Source organism: Aquarana catesbeiana, linkage group LG07, assembly GCF_042186555.1.
Source record: "Aquarana catesbeiana isolate 2022-GZ linkage group LG07, ASM4218655v1, whole genome shotgun sequence".
Lineage (NCBI taxonomy): Eukaryota > Metazoa > Chordata > Amphibia > Anura > Ranidae > Aquarana > Aquarana catesbeiana.
The window spans coordinates 235,870,105-235,890,680 of record NC_133330.1 but is presented as its reverse complement, the minus strand read 5'-3'; the positions used below and the strand labels follow the sequence as shown (position 1 = coordinate 235,890,680).

The 20,576-nt window shown below is 41.2% G+C and overlaps 1 protein-coding gene across 2 annotated transcripts in view; it reads right to left on the bottom strand.

The window, feature by feature from the left end:
• The window catches only part of ABCA4 (ATP binding cassette subfamily A member 4), a 450,770-nt gene that overhangs the window by 68,074 nt on the left and 362,120 nt on the right, over window positions 1–20,576 (bottom strand). For both annotated transcript variants that reach the window (XM_073593112.1, XM_073593113.1), the window contains 4 exons: window positions 19,778–19,901; window positions 9,890–10,019; window positions 4,718–4,838; window positions 1,191–1,253 (listed from right to left, as the gene is read on the bottom strand). In XM_073593112.1, coding sequence (XP_073449213.1) covers window positions 1,191–1,253; window positions 4,718–4,838; window positions 9,890–10,019; window positions 19,778–19,901 — 438 coding nt within the window. The remainder of the gene's footprint in view (window positions 1–1,190; window positions 1,254–4,717; window positions 4,839–9,889; window positions 10,020–19,777; window positions 19,902–20,576) is intronic.

Sequence of the window (20,576 nt, the reverse complement as noted above, 5' to 3'; positions counted from 1 at the left end):
TGTATCTCTTAACCTTCCCTCTTAGATTGTAAGCTCTAAGTGAGCAGGGCCCTCTGATTCCTACTGTATCAAATTGTATTGTATTTGTACTGTCTACCCTCAAGTTGTAAAGCGCTACGTAAACTGTTGGCGCTATATAAATATTGTATAATAATAATAATAATAATAACAGGAAGGCACAGATAGTAGCAAAGACCTGCTGGATGTTCAAACCCTTCCTAATTCTACAAAATATGTCATTTTGTTTTTCCTCATTGGCGAGATTTCCCATTCCTTTCTGTTCAAGCAAAAAATTTCTAATAAGAACACAGACAATAATAAAAACACAACAGAAGTTCTAACCTTTCCCCGCCCTATACTAAAATAGAAAAAAAAAAGTTTGGCCCAGAGTTGGGCTTTAAAAATCACAAGCAGAGTTTAGTTCTATGCAGAATTCATTAATATATAATAATCAAAAATTGGTTTACTGCTGTCAGATCAGAGAAAGAGAATTTCTGATTGTTTGCAATAAGTTACTAGAGACAGTACGTAACGGAGATGAGAAAGGCAGACATGTTTTTAAGTCCAGCCTGGTTGACAACTATAGCTGCCTCTTTTGGTAAAGTAACCCAAGCACAGGACGTGTTTTAGTCTCAAGATTACCAGGCGAAAATAAAGGGAAAAATGTCTGAAAAGAAAAAAAAAAGGTAATGGAGCCTCCACATCTGGAGCCATACAATGCTAGTAAGCTGAAAGAATTTACATATTATTTGGATTTAGATATGCTTTAAACAATGTAGTTGCTTACTGAAGAGTAAAGGCAAAACAGGACACTGATGAGGTCACCTTTTGCTCTTTCCTCCTGTAAGCACATGCAGGAGAGAAAACCAACAGCACTATAAAAAGTGCTGACCTTCCCATTTTTGTTTGTGCTTCTATAGAGAGGAGTACAGTAGGCTTATATCAAGAGTGAAACTGGCAATTATGGTAGTTTTAAATATATATTAAATATATTTAATTATTTTAATGATTACATAACTGGATTAATTGGTGTTTTTATATCTGCCTATAGATCAGCTCCAAAGCTGTCGAGATTTGAGATTTCTATTTCTGTTAGGTATGTCTTTTCTTACCCATACATTTGTCAAGCATGTAACTTTGGGCATTGGAAGAGCTGACCAGTATGGAATCTTTCATATATTGTTACTCACCTCTCCAGGCCGGATACCAATACAAAGCTTGTCCACAGCAGGAGTGTGTTTACCAACATAAACCTGTATATGGTAGAGAGAACTGTGAGTCAGTTTACTAAAACATAATACATGCAGTATTTCCATTTCAGCGCATTATTTTTTTTATCTCTATTAGTTAAATTCTTTATCAAAATCAAGAAAAAATAGTTGAACTCTACAAATGTAAGGCTTTCAATAGTTAAGAAAGAAATCTGATTTCACATGTATATGATGTTAATGTTCATGAACTGAGAAAATTATCATGGGATACAGTAATGAACACAAAAAACACAGTCACTTCCAGCACTAATAGGTCTTCCAAGGTGTGCAGTGACAGATATAAAAAAAAATGGTGGTGTGAAAGGTGAATGGTATCCAAAACTGGGCAGATGCTGCCTTCCTCAGATGGGGTAATCCGAAAGGAACTAAAGGAAAAACAGAAATGGAAGGCACGCACACCTAAGATAATTTAATAATAAAAATGTTTTATATAAAACATTTTTATTATTAAATTATCTTTGGTAATGCACTAGGTGTGCACGCCTTCCATTTCTGTTTTTCTTAAAGTAATGAACACAGTTACAATAAAACTGACCATACACTGTAAGATATCTGCCTATTCCCTCATCCACGCTAAACAACATGGATGGAGGAATCTCCCCTGACAGCTATTGCCTTCCAACCAGAGGCGGCTCTCTAATTAGGCAAATTAGGCAGTGGCCTAAGGCCCCGCACTCTCAGGGGCCTCGCAATCACCTAATTTGCCTAATTGCAGAGCCACCTCTGCTGACAAACAATGCCGCTGCGGTGGCGCTGCGCTCCGGCCACTCAGCCAGCAGAGCTGCCTGAGCTCCGTGGAGAGAGAAGACGGAGCTGTGGCTGTGTCTTGGGGAGAAGGCGTGGCAAGCACTGTGTTGTCCGGGGGAGGAGAAGGGGAGGCAACTCATTACAGCAGCCGGACAATACAAATATTCCCGCTGCTCCGGAGCTGCAGATCGCCCCCCCTCACCTCCCACTCAAGTGCTCCACTGAGTGATCCCAGCACACCCGGAGGAGTCATCCGGCGCCTGACTGGTCAGCAGAGAGGGAGCGGAGGGTCCCGCCGGGGAGGAAGCCTCGCCAGGGCTGTACTGGAGCCGATAGAAGGGGGAGGGAAGAGAGAAGAGCTGAAGAGGTGTCCAGCCGCCCTGGGGCTGTCAATCAGTGCAGGGGTGTCGGGATTCGGGGCTCCAGCTGCAGGGAGAGGCACATCTACCATGCCACAACCCCTTCTGCAGCCAGCCACCACTATCATCAGAGAGAGCCAACCCCTCACCCCTGCTCCTCTAGCATCCCTCAGCCACAGCCACTTGCCTTTATTTCCACCCCTGCCCCATCCCCTCCACTTCCTTCTTCTGGATATCTGTGCCACAGTCAAGGCAGCTCAGTCCTGTGCCAGTGTGCCAACCTATGATTGACAGCCCCTGACCCCTCCCTCCACCCTGCCATTACCCCCACCTATGCAGGGCTCCACTGCGGGTTCAGGACATCCCAGCCCAGTCCAGTGCTGATCCTCAGCCATGGTGGGCCGGGTGCTCTTCATCCTGCGCTGGCAATGCCTGCTGATTGGCTTCTCCACTGCTATCTCCTTCACCGACACCAGCACCGAGATAGAGAGCACCGACACCAGCACCGAGATAGAGAACACTGACACCAGCACTGACATAGAGAACACTGAGACCAGCACTGACAGAGAACACTGAGACCAGCACTGACATAGAGAACACTGACACCAGCACTGACAGAGAACACTGACACCAGCACTGACAGAGAACACTGACACCAGCACTGACAGAGAACACTGACACCAGCACTGACATAGAGAACACTGACACCAGCACCAAGATAGAGAGTACTGACACCAGCACTGACATAGAGAGCACTGACACCAGCACTGACAGAGAACACTGACACCAGCACTGACATAGAGAACACTGACACCAGCACCAAGATAGAGAGTACTGACACCAGCACTGACATAGAGAGCACTGACACCAGCACTGACATAGAGAACACTGAGACCAGCACTGACAGAGAACACTGACACCAGCACTGACAGAGAACACTGACACCAGCACTGACAGAGAACACTGACACCAGCACTGACATAGAGAACACTGACACCAGCACTGACAGAGAACACTGACACCAGCACTGACATAGAGAACACTGAGACCAGCACTGACAGAGAACACTGACACCAGCACTGACATAGAGAACACTGACACCAGTGCTGACAGAGAACACTGACACCAGCACTGACAGAGAACACTGACGCCAGCACCGAGATAGAGAGCACTGACACCAGCACTGACATAGAGAACACTGAGACCAGCACTGACAGAGAACACTGACACCAGCACTGACAGAGAACACTGACACCAGCACTGACAGAGAACACTGACACCAGCACTGACATAGAGAACACTGACACCAGCACTGACATAGAGAACACTGACACCAGCACTAACACAGAGAACACTGACACCAGCACCAAGATAGAGAGTACTGACACCAGCACTGACATAGAGAACACTGACACCAGCACCGAGATAGGGAGCACTGACACTAGCACTGACATAGAGAGCACTGACAGCAGCACCGAGATAGAGAGCACTGACATAGAGAACGCTGACACCAGCACTGACAGAGAATACTGACACCAGCACTGACATAGAGAACACTGACACCAGTGCTGACATAGAGAACACTGACACCAGTGCTGACATAGAGAACACTGACAGCAGCACCGAGATAGAGAGCACTGACATAGAGAACGCTGACACCAGCACTGACAGAGAACACTGACACCAGCACTGACATAGAGAACACTGACACCAGTGCTGACATAGAGAACACTGACAGCAGCACCGAGATAGAGAGCACTGACATACAGAACACTGACACCAGCACTGGCATAGAGACCACTGACACCAGCACTGACATAGAGAACACTGACACCAGCACTGACATAGAGAACACTGACAGCAGCACAGAGATAGAGAGCACTGACACCAGCAGTTTAAAGTCCCTAATGCAATTTATACAGTTAATTTTTTTATCGATGTAATTCTTTTTCCCATTATGGGAGTGAGTGGGGCCTCATGTCTAGGTTTTGCCTAAGGCCTCACAAAGCCTAGAGCCGCCTCTGCTTCCAACAGTCAACACTTGCGGCTGTCAAAATACGCAAACAGTGGCTGCATCTGATTGGATATAGCTGTTGTTTGGCTGTCGATTTTCCTCCGGGTTCTTATATTTTTAGATCAAAAATGGTCAGACTGGAGGGCCACCCATGTTTTGAATTTTCTCTGGTTCATCAGGAACCAGCTTAAATTTGCTCCGGGTATGGCCTGCTTAACTCATACATGAATTGACCCTTTCAGGTTTTGCATGTCTATCTTTGTGCAAACATGATCAACATATACACAGTATATTTAAATACTTTTCAAAAGGGCAGAAACATTTACTTTTGTCAGTTCTTTCAGTTTTAATATATCACTTTTTCCTCCTCCTTTCAGGACTCTGAGTCTCTCCTGTGCAACATCTTCATCTTCTCCTTCAATTTGCTCTTTTGGAGGTTCAGCAAACCTATTAAAGAGAATGACAACTGTGAAAACAGAAGTATCTTGGACTGACCATCACATGCCAACAATAGTAATAAAGCATATATAATGTGAGCATACAGTATGGCTTGAGTTATTAGTGCAATATTTACCTAGAGGTAATTTTTCACGTGACGTTTTTTTACATACTTGGTCATCTATGTTTTCCCATTGTATTAAATCTAGAGATTTGTAAAGTAGCCAGTAGAGGGAGCTCTCTGTTTTTTCACTGTGTGATTTAAACCCTAATGCCGCGTACAGACGATCGGAATTTCCGACAACAAATGTTCGATGTGAGCTTGTTGTTGGAAATTACGACCGTGTGTAGGCTCCATCGGACATTTGCTGTCGGAATTTCCGACAATATAAATTTGAGAGCTGGTTCTCAAATTTTCCGACAACAAAATCCGTTGTCAGAAATTCCGATCGTGTGTACACAATTCCGACGCACAAAATTCTACGCATGCTCGGAATCAAGCAGAAGAGCCGTACTGGCTATTGAACTTCATTTTTCTCGGCTTGTCGTACGTGTTGTACGCCACCACGTTCTTGACATTCGGAATTTCCGACAACATTTGTGCGACCGTGTGTATGCAAGACACGTTTGAGTCAACATCCGTCGCAAAGAAATCCACGGTTTGGTTGTCGGAAATTCCGATTGTCTGTACGCGGCATTAGAATGAACTTCACTTAAAGTGTTACTAAACCCAGTAATATGAAAATAGTTCATCTGCCCACCTACAGTGCCCACAACTTATAAAACTTCTTCTCACTTTAAAATACTGCCACTATATACCTTTTTGGCTGATCTGTATACCAGAGTCCTGAGATAACCTGCAGAGTTTGTCCAGAGCTGCGTTCAGGTAGGAGGAGATTTCCACTATAGCATGTATACACGCCCACATGTGTAATGTCAATATCATGTGACCTGGCTAGCTCTGAGAACAAGGAAATGTTCTCTCCAGCATAAAAGACACAACTGAGCATGTGCAGGTTGGCTACCCTGCCTGTGTGTTAACTGGCTTTCCCCAGATAGACAGCGCAGGCGGGAAGGATCTGTGCATACAGGATAAAACAGCCTTTTTACACAATGCAGAGGATTAACCCCTTAAGTTCCACAGTGAGTATAACAAGCATGCTATTCTGCATATACAGACTGATTTTACTGTTGTGGGTTTAGTAACACTTACATTGCTCTCTTTTGGCCTGTTAAATATACAATTGAAAGCATTTTGTTATATGAATGTGTAAAATACCTGTGATCATTTCAGAAATTCAGAGCTGTCATAGGGCCCTTTAACATGGGTATTCTGATCAGGTCTGTCTGTCAGATTTTCAAGTGGATCTAATTATTATACAGGATTTATATAGCATCAAGAGCTTGCGCAGCGCTTAACAAAACGAAGGCAGACATTAGAGTTACAATAAAATTTGGTACAAGAGGAATTAGAGGGCCCTGCTCAATAGAGCCTACAATCTAAAAGGGAGGGTCAATTGATACAAAAGGTAATAGCTGTGGGGGATAAGCTGATGGAGGAAGTAAAACAGTGTATTAGTTAGAAACAGGATACGCTTCTTTAAAGAGAATGGTTTTCAGGGATCGTCTAAAGATGGATAGATTAGGGGACAGTCGGACGGATTGGGGTAGGGAGTTCCAAAGGATGGGAGAAGTTCTGGAGAAATCCTGGAGGTGAGCATGGGAGGAAGTGACAAGGGAGCTAGAGAACAGGAGGTCTTGGGAGGACCGAAGAGAGGAGCTTGACTAGTATTTTGAGACTAAGTTAGTGATGTAGCTGGGGGCAGAGTTATGGATGGCTTTCTAAAGTATTGTTAGTGCTTTGAATTTCATTTGTTGGGCGAGTGGAAGCCAGTGGAGGGATTGGCAGAGAGGGGTGGAAGACACTGAATGGTTGGTAAGGTGGATGAGTTTTGCAGCAGCATTTATTATGGACTTAAGGGGGGATAGTATATGTAAAGGTAATCCAATGAGGAGGGAGTTGCAGTAGTTGAGGCGAGAGATGACCAGGGAGTGAATTAGAAGCTTGGTGGTGTCATTAGTTAAAAAGGGGCGTATTCTAGAAATGTTGCAGCGGCTAAGGTGGCATGATTTGGACAGGGATTGGATGTGGGCTTGAAAGGACAGTTCAGAGTCTAAGGTTACCCCTAGCACCCTGGCATGAGGGGACGGATTGACAGATGTGCCATTAATCTTGACAGAGAAGACAGGGGAAGGGGCACGTGGGGGAGGAAATTGTAAGAGCTCGGTTTTAGATAGATTCAGTTTGAGGAAGTGGTGTGACATCCAGGCTGATATGTCTGTTAGTAAATCAGTGATGCATGAGGAGACTGATGGTGAGCTGAGGGGCAGAGAGATAGATTTGGGTGTCATTGGCATATAAATGGTAGCGGAAGCCATGTGAGGCTGACTCAGGGAGGATGTGCAAATCGAGAATAGTAGAGGTCCAAGGACAGAACCTTGGGGGACCCCAACGGTAAGAGGAGTTGGAGAGGAGGAAGTGGAGTTATATGTGACACTGAAGGTGCGATGAGATTCGAACCAATGGAGAGCGCAGCCATCGAGACCAAGTAAATTGAGCTTTTTGAGGAGGAGGGGGTGGTCAACTATCAAAGGCAGCGGAAAGGTCCAAGAGTAGGAGTACGGAATAATGACCGTTAGTTTTGGCTGTTAGTAAGTCGTTTGTGAGTTTTAGGAGGGCAGTTTCTGTGGAGTGCTGTGGGCGAAATCCAGACTGAAGGGGATCAAGAAGGGTATTCTCAATGAGGTGGTCGCTCAGTCGGTTATAGACTAAACGTTAAAGGAGTTTGGAGGCAAAAGGGAGTAATGAGATGGGTCTTAGGTTGTTAAGATTGGTGGGGTCCAGTGAGGCTTTTTTTGGTATAGGAGTGACTAGAGTATGTTTTAGAGGGTTGGGGAAGATGCCAGTAGAGAGGGAGAGGTTGAATATATAAGTTAAAGAGTGAAGGATATAGCCAGAGGGGGACTGTAGTATTTGAGAAGGAACAGGGTCCAGGGGGCAGGAGGTAAGGTGAGTGTTAGAAAAAAAGTTTATTGACGTCCTCTAGAGTAGTTGGAAAGTTCATGCAGCCATATTGGAATGGCGATTACACCTGCCTATATCCAAGTCCACCCAGGTCAAAAAAAAAAAAAATAGGCAAATAGCTGCTCACTTTGCAAGGGAAATTTTGCTTTTCGAATGAGGTGAAGCTCTGCTGTTTTTTTATCATCCACTTCTATGCAGTTTTCATTACTTAAGTATTCTTTGCAAAGTAAATGTTCAACACATTTACTAAGCTCTGGGGAAAATTCCCTTAATAAATGAAAATTCCCTTGCAAAGTGAATAGCTTATTTGCTTTTAATATTTAGTGAAAATGCAGTTATACATTTAGGTCCCAAATGCACAAATGTTCATTGCCTTTATCTATGGTAGTAAGGAATACTGTTGTTCTTTGTCTTTTTGTGTCTCTCTTGTAAATAGTTATGCTAAAATGAATTGAATATTTTTTTATTATTATTATTATTATTATTATGCAGGATTTATATAATGCCAACAGGCTGCACAGTGTTTTACAACATCAGGGCAGACCATACAGTTACAATAAATACAGGAGGAATAGGAGGGCTCTGCTCGTTAGAGCTTACAATCTAAGACCCCTTTCACACTGGAGCGCTTTGCAGGCGCTACAGCGCTAAAAATAGCGCCTGCATAGCATTTGTAAAGCACCTCTCCTGTGTCTCCAGTGTGAGACTTTCACAATGGAGCGGTGCGCTTGCAGGACGTTAAAAAAACTCCTGCAAGCAGCATCTTTGGAGCGGTGAAGGAGCGGTGTATACACCGCTCCCAAACCACTCCTGCCCATTGAAATCAATGGGGCAGTGTGGCTATACCGCCGTGTAAAAATTAAAAATAAAAGGTAAAATAAATAAGAAGCTCGCTTGCAGAAGCGAACACATACATGAGCAGCGCCCACATATGAAAATATGTTCAAACCACACATGTGAGGTATCGCCGCAATTGTTAGAGCGAGAGCAATAATTCTAGCCCTAGACCTCTTCAGTAACTTAAAACATGCAACCTGTAGAATTTTTTTTAAAAGTCACCTATGGAGATTTTTAAGGGTAAAAGTTTGTCGCCTTTCTGCGAGTGGGCGCAACTTTGAAGCGTGACATGTTGGGTATCAATTTACTCAGCGTAACATTATCTTTCACAATATAAAAAAAAAATTGGGCTAACTTTACTGTTGTCTTATTTTTTATTTCAAAAAAGTGAATTTTTTTCCAAAAAAAGTGCGCTTGTAAGACTGCTGCGCAAATATGGTGTGACAAAGTATTGCAACGACCACCATTTTATTCTCTAGGGTGTTAGAAAAAATATATATAATGTTTGGGGGTTCTAAATAATTTTCTAGCAAAAAAAACTGTTTTTAACTTTTAAACACCAAATCTCAGAAAGAGGTTTGGTCCCTAAGAAGTTAAAGAGGGAATAGTCTATGTCAGTGATGGCGAACCTTGGCACCCCAGATGTTTTGGAACTACATTTCCCATGATGATCATGCACTCTGCAGTGTAGTTGAGCATGATGGGAAATGTAGTTTCAAAACATCTGGGGTGCCAAGGTTCGCCATCACTGGTCTATGTAAGGTAATCCAGTGAGGATGGAGTTGCAGTAGTCGAGGTGAGAGATGACCAGAGAGTGAATTAGAAGCTTTGTCATATCATTGGTTAGGAAGGGGCTTATTTTGGAGATGTTGCAGAGGTTGAGGTGGCAAGCCGTAAACATGGATTAGATGTGGGGCCGAAAGGATAGTTCAGAGTCCAGGATTACACCTAGAACCCTGTCATGGGGGGACAGGTTGATAGTTGTGCCACAGATCTTAACAGAGAAGTCAGGGTCAGGGGGAAATATTATGAGCTTGGTTTTGGAAAGACTGAGTTTGAGGAAATGGTGTGACATCCAGACTGATTTATCGGTCAGTATATCAATATAATAAATACTGTACATTTTGAGGATGCTTACCATGCAGTGAAAAAGAAGCGGTTCTGAATGAGCAGATTTAAAGCAAAGTATACAATTCCTTCAACTGCCATTGCAAATATGTTTTTCCCCAGAAAATCCCACTGGAAAGGGTTTGTAATATGCTCCTCACCTGCAAGACACAGCAAAGAAATAAGACGACACACCTTGGGCTTTCTGATGACAAAGATTACCTATAGCATGTATAATTGGTTTGTTTTGTTCATTATTAAGCTACTAAGTCTGTACACCTGCCACAATTCATTCATCATAGTACAGCAGGTGTACTAACAAAATTCTCTTCTATAAACACTTGACAAACACAATACTTCTGACGCAAGGTGGTTTTCTCTTCTTAATATTCCTAATAAACCTTAATTAATTCAATAAATTCAATATTTAATTCTGTTCAATAAATGAATTACAAATTACGCTGTGCTCTGGATACAAATCAGCGGCTGTATGTTTCTTGGTTTCCTGTATTTTCAGAGAGGCCAGATGCCAAGACTTAGTATTCCGTGACTCTCTAATTTACGATGAACACAGTACAGCATTTCTTAATTAAACTGAGTGAGGAAGAATAAAACAAAGCAAAGACACAACATTTCATGCACATAAGGTTGGACATTAATCATTTGATTTAGGTAAAACGTTCTATTGTGTTTTTTAGCACCAAAAATGTCACAATGTGTATAATAGTGACCTGTTACTTAGTCTTTTATTTGTATGTCAACTAATTTGTTAAAGTCGCTCTCCCAGCAGCTCAGCTCCCCCTTCCCAGCAGTGACTCCGCAGCTCAGCTCCGTCCTCTCACCAGTGATTTAATAGCTTAGTTCCCCCTGCTCCCTCTTATCACCAGTGACACAGCAGCCTTCTAATCTCTGATTTTTTTAACATGTTTTCTTACAAGTCAGTCTATATCGTATAAAACAGAGCAGGGTGTTTTTAGCATTTAAAAAAATATGTCCTTAAAAAGATATGAAAAAATTAGGTATGCAAATTAGCCATAAAGTTACTGTTAAAGCGGGGGTCCACCTATCTATCGTTTTTTTTTTTTTTGAGTTCATTCACAAACTTTTCTTCTCAGCATTACATACTCACATATTGTGTGTAATATATCCGCCTGTGTCAGATTTTGTTGGAAAGAATAACTTATATTATTCACTGCAGGCGGTTTCCATCTTCATTGTGGGCATTTGAAGCCTAAACAAGCATTTATTTCCTGGATGCGGTGAATGCTGTGCTCTCAGCATTCACCGCTCGTTCCCGCACATGCTCAGTGGCATCCTGGGAAGCCTGAGACTAGCTCCCAGGAGTCTGTGCGGAGTCTGGGAGAGGCTAGAAACACGCCTACTCCCACGAGAGGAGAACCAGGAAGTGCAAAGAAGAATAGAAAAATAAAAGGTAATTACGGCGATTTAAATTTTTTTAAACGGCATGTCAGCATCTAGGCAAGGAAGAGAATACATACAGATATTGTTCAAAATTTGGGTGGAACCCCGCTTTAAATTAACTGACGAATGCTGATACTGCTACATTTTGCCTTGGCATATAGGCATTGATGACCTCTGATCATGACAAGTATGAACCACCAAGGGCATCAAGCAATAATTTGAAGTACTTACATACAGTATAGTTTTATATGATTCCAAATAACTATTATTTTAAAGGCAAAACACTTAAAAATACAAATAACCTTCATATAAAGGCTCTACTCTCATACCAGGCAAAACGGTGTATGTAAAGATATATACAATAAATATACTGTGTGTGTATATATATATATATATATATATATATATATATATATATACACACACACATATATATACTGTGTACAGTGGATATAAAAGTCTACACACCCCTGTTAAAATGTCAGGTTTCTGTGATGTCAGAAAAATGAGACAAAGATAAATAATTTCAGAACTTTTTCCACCTTTATTGTGACCTATAAACTGTACAACTCAGTTGAAAAACAAACTGAAATCTTTTAGGGGGGGGAGAAGTAAAAATAAAAAACTAAAATTATGTGGTTTCATAAGTGTACACACCCTCTTATAACTGGGGATGTAGCTGTGTTCAGAATTAAGCAAGCACATTTAAACTCATGTTAAATAGGAGTCAGTACACACCTGACCTCATTTAAAGTGCCTCTGATTAACCCCAAATAAAGTTCAGCTGTTCTAGTAGCTCTTTCCTAACATCCTACAAGCATCCTACAGCAAAAGCCATGGTCCGCAGAGAGCTTCCAAAGTATGAGAGGGATCTCATTGTTAAAAGGTATCAGTCAGGAGAAGGGTGGAAAAGAATTTCCAAGGCATTAGATACAGTTGTGCTCATAAGTTTACGTACCCTGCCAAAATTTATGATTTCTTGGCCATTTTTCAGAGAATATGAATGATAACACAAAATCTTTTCTTCCACTCATGGTTAGTGTTTGGCTGAAGCCATTTATTACCAAACAACTGTGTTTACTCTTTTTAAATCATAATGACAACAGAAACTACCCAAATGACCCTGATCAAAAGTTTACATACCCCAGTTCTTAATACCGTGTATTGCCCCCTTTAACATCAATGACAGCTTGAAGTCTTTTGTGGCATTTGTGGATGAGGCTCTTTATCTTCTCAGATGGTAAAGCTGCCCATCCCTCTTGGCAAAAAGCCTCCAGTTCCTGTAAATTCTTGGGCAGTCTTGCATGAACTGCACGTTTGAGATCTCCCCAGAGTGGCTCAATGATATTGAGGTCAGGAGACTGAGATGGCCACTCCAGAACCTTCACTTTATTCTGCTGTAGCCAATGACAGGTCGACTTGGCCTTGTGTTTTGGATCATTGTCATGTTGGAATGTCCAAGTATGTCCCATGTGCAGCTTTCTGGCTGATGAATGCAAATGTTCTTCCAGTATTTTTTGATAACATACTGCATTCATCTTGCCATCAATTTTGACCGAATTTCCTGTGCCTTTGTAGCTTACACATCCTCAAAACATCAGCAATCCACCTCTGTGTTTCACAGTAGGAATAGTGTACCTTTCATTATAGGCCTTGTTGACTCCTCTCCAAATGTAGTGTTTATGGTTGTGGCCAAAAAGCTCAATTTTTGTCTCATCACTCCAAATGACTTTGTGCCAGAAAGTTTGAGGCTTGTCTCTGTGCTGTTTGGCGTATTGTAAGCTTTGTGGCATTTGCGTAGCAATGGCTTTCTTCTTGTGACTCGACCATGCAGCCCATCATTCTTCAAGTGCCTCCTTATTGTGCATCTTGAAACAGCCACACCACATGTTTTCAGAGAGTCCTGTATTTCACCTGAAGTTATTTGTGGGTTTTTCTTTGCATCCCGAACAATTTTCCTGGCAGTTGTGGCTGAAATTTTAGTTGGTCTAACTGACCGTGTTTTGATTTTTGGCGTTCTCAATTTCTTGGATATCTTTTTATATCCCTTTCCTGTTTTATACAGTTCAACTACCTTTTCCCACAGATCTTTTGACAATTCTTTTGCTTTCCCCATGACTCAGAATCCAGAAACGTCAGTGCAGCACTGGATGAAAGATGCAAAGGTCTGTCAGGAGTCCAGAAACTCATTGACCTTTTATACACACACACTAATTACAAGCAAATAGATCACAGGTGAGGATGGTTACCTTTAATAGCCATTCAAACCCCTTGGTGTCAACTTATGTGCATGTTATCAGGCCAAAATCACCAGGGTATGTAAACGTTTGATCAGGGTCATTTGGGTAGTTTCTGTTGTGATTATGATTTAAAAAGAGTAAACACAGTTGATTGATAATAAATGGCTTCAGCCGAACACTAACCATAAGTGAAAGAAAAGTTTTTCTGTTATCATTCATATTCTCTGTAAAATTGCCAAGAAATCATACATTCTGCCAGGGTATGTAAACTTATGAGCATAACTGTATACCATGGAACAAAGTGAAGACAGTCATTATCCAGTGGAGAAAATATGGCACAACAGTGACATTACCAAGAACTAGACATCCCTCCAAAATTGATGAAAAGATGTGAAGAAAACTGGTCAGGGAGGCTGCCAAGAGGAGCAACATTAAAGGAGCTGCAGGATTATCTGGCAAGTATTGGCTGTGTGGTACATGTGATAACAATCTCCCGTATTCTTCATATGTCTGGACTATGGGGTAGAGTGGCAAGACAAAAGCCTTTTCTTATGAAGAAAAACATCCAAACCTGGCTAAATATTGCAAAAACACACCTGAAGTCTCCCAAAACCATGTGCATAAAGAAAGAGGGTCGGGACTAAATGAGGTGTGTATATAGCGGCTATTGTGGCATGTTACCATACGTCTCATTTAAAGTCCCAAAAGCCCCCTCTATTGCAACTGATTAGGAATGGAGGTGTAGTGAGTAGTTTTATCGTTGGATCGTGACCCTTAATGACCCTTAAAGTCCTCATATTAATCATGATCAATCTCCCTTATGGGCAGTTCGTTTTTCTATCATGTTTTAGTCCTTTACCCATTTACCATTCTAAGAGAATGCATTAAATATATTTTTTCTAACACTCTTTGGCCTGTGTCTACATGCGCACTGCCGGGGCAAAAAAAATGATTTTTTGCCTATTACCTCCGGGAGCTGCGATGCTTTCTCTGCGCCCCTCCCCTGTCCCCCCTACCCAATTCATTATTGGGTGCGGGGACGTGGGCGGGGCTGTTTTGCCTTGGCATCGGCGGCACGCTACCGCTTGTGCAGTCGATGCTTTTGCACCGTCTGCTTACACAGGCAGGTGTCACTATCTTGGCTGACGGCGAGATGGACGTCTGGGGTTCAGTGAGTGGCCTCCGCTCTGACTCTGGGGCCCGTCCTAAATGTCATGCCTTGTCAGAGCATTAAAACAGCCTCTTTTATTCACAGCCAGTTCTCACATTGATACACAATTTGTGCAGTCTGCACCTGTTACTACAAGTTTTCACTCCCACTGGGCGGGGTCCGCTCATTACATAGGGAGCGTTCAAACACACTTATTTCATTCACAGTCAATCCTCTGACTTATACACATCTTGTGCAGTCTGCACCAGATATCGCTGGCCTTTACTCCTATATCAGCAACACTAGGTAACTACCACTATCATTATGACATTTATTTCATATGTGGTTTCAATCCCAGGACTTTACCAATTTCTGGGGACCTACGCTGATATCAGTTCATACTCATGCTATTTGGGCTCCTTTCTTTGATTAGCTTACTTCTTTATATTTTCAGCACAATTTGGTATTCATATTTTTATTGATCCACAGAATGGAGCCAATTTTTCCTACTGTTCCAGATACTCTAGGTCACACCTACTTTTATGCTCCCTGTGTTCCTGTTGGACCCTACTACCACAGCTTTCCGGACCAGGCATTCCTTCCGGCCCTAGCACCCCGGCGGTGTGTCTGTTTCACACTAAGCAGATATGTGAGTCCTACAGGGATGACTATCCTATTCTCCCTGTATGTATATTTATTCTTTGACAATTTTTGTCTATGAATGGTTGATTTTGATATACTTACCTCTCTTTATATAGATGTATCATGCATCCGCCCATGATGATTTGATAGATCCCATGAAACACGACAGGCTTAACCTAGATGCAATGCATACATACCTACATGGATTTTGGATCCAGGCAATATCGGGGATTAGAACTGTTATATTATAGTGATTTTTTATTATGTAGGATATTTATTATTGTATATTCTATTTATACTTTTTACATATAAATGATTTGGATACATGATTTGTTATATTATGTGCCATTATTGCATGTATTGTCTGCCATGTACCTACTCAATCATGGCAAACAAATAAATACTTGTTCATGTTTTACGTTGACTCCTTCGATTAGCCACAATATACACACCTCATTTAAAGTCTCGACCCTCTTTCCTTATGTACTTGAATAGGGATGGAGATGCATGTTACCATGCGTCTCATTTAAAGTCCCAAAAGCCCCCTCTATTGTCCCAAAATGTGGGAAAATGTGTTATGGTCTGATGAAACCCAGGTTGAACTTTTTGGCCATCATTTCAAAAGATATGTTTGGTGCAAAAACAACACCAAAAGAACACCATACCCACAGTGAAGCATGGTGGTGGCAGCATCATGCTTTGGGGTTGTTTTTCTTCAGCTGGAACAGGGGCCTTAGTCAAGGTAGAGGGAATTATGAACAGTTCCAAATACCAGTCAATATTCTTTTACTAGAAAACTGAACATAAACAGGAACTTCATCTTTCAGCATGACAACAACCCAAAGCATACATTTAAATCAACAAAGGAATGGCTTCACCAGAAGAAGATTAAGGTTTTGGAATGGCCCTGCCAGAGCCAAGACCTGAATCCGATTAAAAATCTGTGGGGTGTTATGAAGAGGGCTGTTCACAGGAGATAGACTCGCAATCTGACAGATATGAAGTGTTTTTGCAAAGAACATTGGGCAAATATTGCCAAGTCAAGATGTGCCATGCAGATACGCCTGGAAATTATTTAGCTTTGTCTCATTTTTTTACATCACAGAAACCTGACATTTTAACAGGGGTGTGTAGACTTTTTATATCTAGTGTCAAAAAAGTAGTTATGATACTTTTCTGGCAGTATGGTCCCTTTAAAATGGCTTGCACCTAATGCAGAAAAGCATTGAAGCAGTTTTGTTAGGAAATTCTATATGTGTGCAAAATCCTTATTCTGCCATTTTAAGGCCCTGATGCTATGGCTGTCATGTGATTAAGGGGCTCCAGGGCTTATGGCTGATGGACAGAAAATTAAAGGGTAACTCCACTTTTGTGGGAAAAAAAATAGCAAATAAAGGAAAAATAATATAGCATATACAGTACAATTGCAACACAAGTCATATTGAAATGTAATGTTATTAAAAATGACCTTTCCTTTTCAATCTGCAGCTCTGTAATTTTCTGTAAAATGTAATGCAATGTGGCTACCTGGAGGTGTCCCCCAGAAACATAATTCCCTGCTTAAAAAAAAATCAAATGTAAAAGGTGTTGGTGCTAAAAACATTCAAAATGAATGTGAACAATATTAAGAAAAAGCATATGGTGATTAAAAAAGCAAATAAATATATAAAGTCCAAAGTGACAATCCCAACACCATAAATAAATGAAATCTTCTGGTTTGATGTTCCTTCAAATAAAAGCTTCACCACGAGTGCTCATGAGGTAGATGGCAACTCGCCAAAGGTGTCTGACCACTTTTTACAGGATAAGGGAACAGACTCCACCAAGGACACACAAAAAGATCTCTTATGGTGTAGTAAGTTTTAATAAAAAATGTTTTAAAAGTTAACGAAAGATTTTGCACTCACATGTGACTGTGCTATGCTCAGCACTAAGGTGGCTATAGCATGTGCGGGTGGATATATTGGAATCGCGGTAGCATGCTGGATATACCAAAAGAATGTCACATAGAGGACACAGAAGTGACGAGTCAGCACCTCTACGTGCGCTTCACCGTACTGGCATCATCAGGAAGTGCCGAACTCCCATTTCCTGTTTGCTTTTATAATGTACAAAGGGGTGTGATTGGCTAGGCTCCCCAAACATGGAGGAATCTACCGTAATACCATCACCATTTCATCTTCGAAATCCAATTTTTGGTATTTTAATTCCCCCACTAGAGGGAGCCAAAGAGTGTTTTGTCCACACATGGTTTACCCAACCTAGGAAACCATGTTTGTGATGGGGGATATGTTATATTAGATATCTATGTCATTTTAAACTAGTTTTATTTTTAAATAGAGGTTTTTATGAATTTATAGCTATCATTGTTAGTTGCAATTGTTTAGGTGTGTGCAGCATGGGCGGATGATATCTGGGAATGAGGTAGAATACTTTTTTGTCCCCAATCTCCATGTTTGGGAAGCCTAGCCAATCACACCCCTTTGTGCATTATAAAAGCAAACAGGAAATGGGAGTTTGTCACTTCCTGATGACGCCAGTACGGTGAAACGTACATAGAAGCGCAGACTCGTCACTTCCGGGTCCTTTATGTGACATCCTTTTGGTATATCCAGAACAAGGCGTGGATCGCACACTGCCGCAATTCCGATATATCCACCTGCATATGGTGTCTGCCTTAGTGCTGAGCATAGCACAGTTACATGTGAGTGCAAAATCTTTTCTTACCTTTTAAACATTTTTTATTAAAACTTAATAAAACTTACTACACCATAAGAGATCTTTTTGTGTGTCCTTGGTGGAGTCTGTTCCCTTATCCTCAGCTGCCATCTGGAGGGGGTCACTCAGTGGAGAGATGCATACCTAGGGTACCTCTGGTCCATTCAACCTAAGCGCATTTTGGCCTACTGTAAAAAGTGGTCAGACACCTTTGGCGAGTTGCCATCTACCTCATGAGCACTTGTGGTGAAGCTTTTATTTGAAGGAACATCAAACCAAAAGATTTCATTTATTTATGGTGTTGGGATTGTCACTTTGGACTTAATATATTTTTTTGCTTTTTTAGTCACCATATGCTCTTTCATAATATTGTTCACATTCATTTTGTATGTTTTAGCGCCAACATCTTTACATTTGATTTTTTTTATACGGTTCAGTGTTTACACTTTCTTAAAGGGGCAGCTATGTTTTAAAGCCATACACTAGGCACCATTTTCAACCCACTCATTATCACATAATTTCCTGCTTGTGTGACTGGCTCACTGATTTTCCCGGAAGTCTACACTAAGATACAAGTCAGATATCAGACATCCCCTGCAACAAAAATGTCATTTTTGGTGAGATTCTACCAATAGGAAATCACATCTAAAGAAATGCAGACCCTGCAATTTTCCTCATTTGTGCCCTGCGGGTGCTGCAGCTGATTGATAATCATGAAACCACTCCCATTAGATTCACTTTCCCACATGGACACAGACAAACACACAGGGATTTATTTGGAATAACAAAAGGTAGGAATATGCAACAAAATTTGTTAAAATTCTTGTAATGTACATATATCACCCAGAGGGGAATGTTTTTGTTAGTTACTGATGGATAGCAACATGACTTAATATCATACTTCTGGAACAGTAACATGTGGTCAGAGTTTTAATAGACTTACTAACTATAGGGATTAGACAAATTAATACACAGATACAATAATATTTATTGTACCATTTTACTTCAGTTACTCTAACTTTTTATTTCTCTGGGTCTCAATAAGGTTTGTTCTAGGTCTTTGAGCCTGGAGGATTGTTGAGTATTGGGTAGGATGAAGCCTCCATTTCTATGTCCACATCTTACTTGGTAGTCAAACCTAATTATTAGTCTCAGCTGACCACAGGCCTTTTATATGTGAGCTGAATGATGCTCAGAGCTGTCTCTCACTCTGTCTGATGTAAGATCCTACTGTTGTGTGAAAAGGCTGGCTGCTGACCAAACACTAAAATGGTACAAATGCTGCTTGTTTGTGTTAGGGAACCCATTAGGGATACCCTGTTAATCAGTTCAGTTAGTGGCTTAACCTTTTTATGACAGTGTCATGTGGCAGCACTGAGGGTGGACCCTAATGCTAAGACATCGCATATATGTGTCTCTGTGATGTTCTCACTGAAAAAATGCATTATTTCTCATTGTATTATTATGCAAAAGATGTCACACAGTGGCAATTGGTAATGTATGCCAAATTTACTCCAGTATGCATAAACACATTTTTCCTCCAATGTAATCATCTTTATCTCCAATATTTTCAAAGAGATAAACTGATGGAACATTTATATATTGGTATATAAATGTAAGCACAAGCCCATTTATAATGACTTTTCCTTTTACATGAAGCTAGTTTTATAAACACTACCAGGAATCTTAAAAACCAGATACTGTAAATGTGGACAAGTAGAATAAAACAAGTCTGCTTCACACTCACCAAATCGAGCATACACGTCAGTCACAGCTTGATTCATAGCCAAGTCAATAAGACCTCGACCAAGGCAGAAGTGTGGGAAGACTAAAAGTAAGTCCTTCAGCCTCTCATTGAATTTCAGCAGAGACTACAAGAAAAAAAAAATGATAATAAATCGAAACACCACTCTGCCAGTAGACTAACAACCACATCACATGATTTATGACAATACTGGCCATACTGACTAATTGTGCAAAAATGTTTTTTCTGTTGCCTCCTGTTGCATAATGTAATCTGCAAAGCATGCCCAAAACCACATGAACATTTCTGCTATTCACTATAGAGACTGTTGTGTTCAATAGTGTCCAGGAGTAAAAGCAATCATGGACTCAGTAAGTGTTGAATATACCTGAGTGACTGCAGGCAGCATTCTTATGTATATTCAGTGTCCACATACCTTTCTATGAGCACTGTAAGCATGTCTACGTCAACATTTAGATTTAGATCTAAAGTGCTGGTGTTTAGGAGGATAAGCAACGGAGGGTGGGGACGGGGCGGGAATATGATATTATTTTCAGAATGGAGGTGTTTGTCAAGGTGAATAACATATTAATATGTGGGTTGTTTTTTTTTTTCTTCCCTGCTCCTTCTCCCCCTTTCTCCCCGCATTTTTAGGGGGGGTTACCCCATATAGTGTATATGAGTAAGAGGGATGATAGGGAAGGTCTCTATAGAAGGGACAAATAGCCGGATGCAGTTATAAAGGGGAATATATTATGATGCCCGGGGGGAGGGATATATACTAATGCGTGGGAGTATGCAT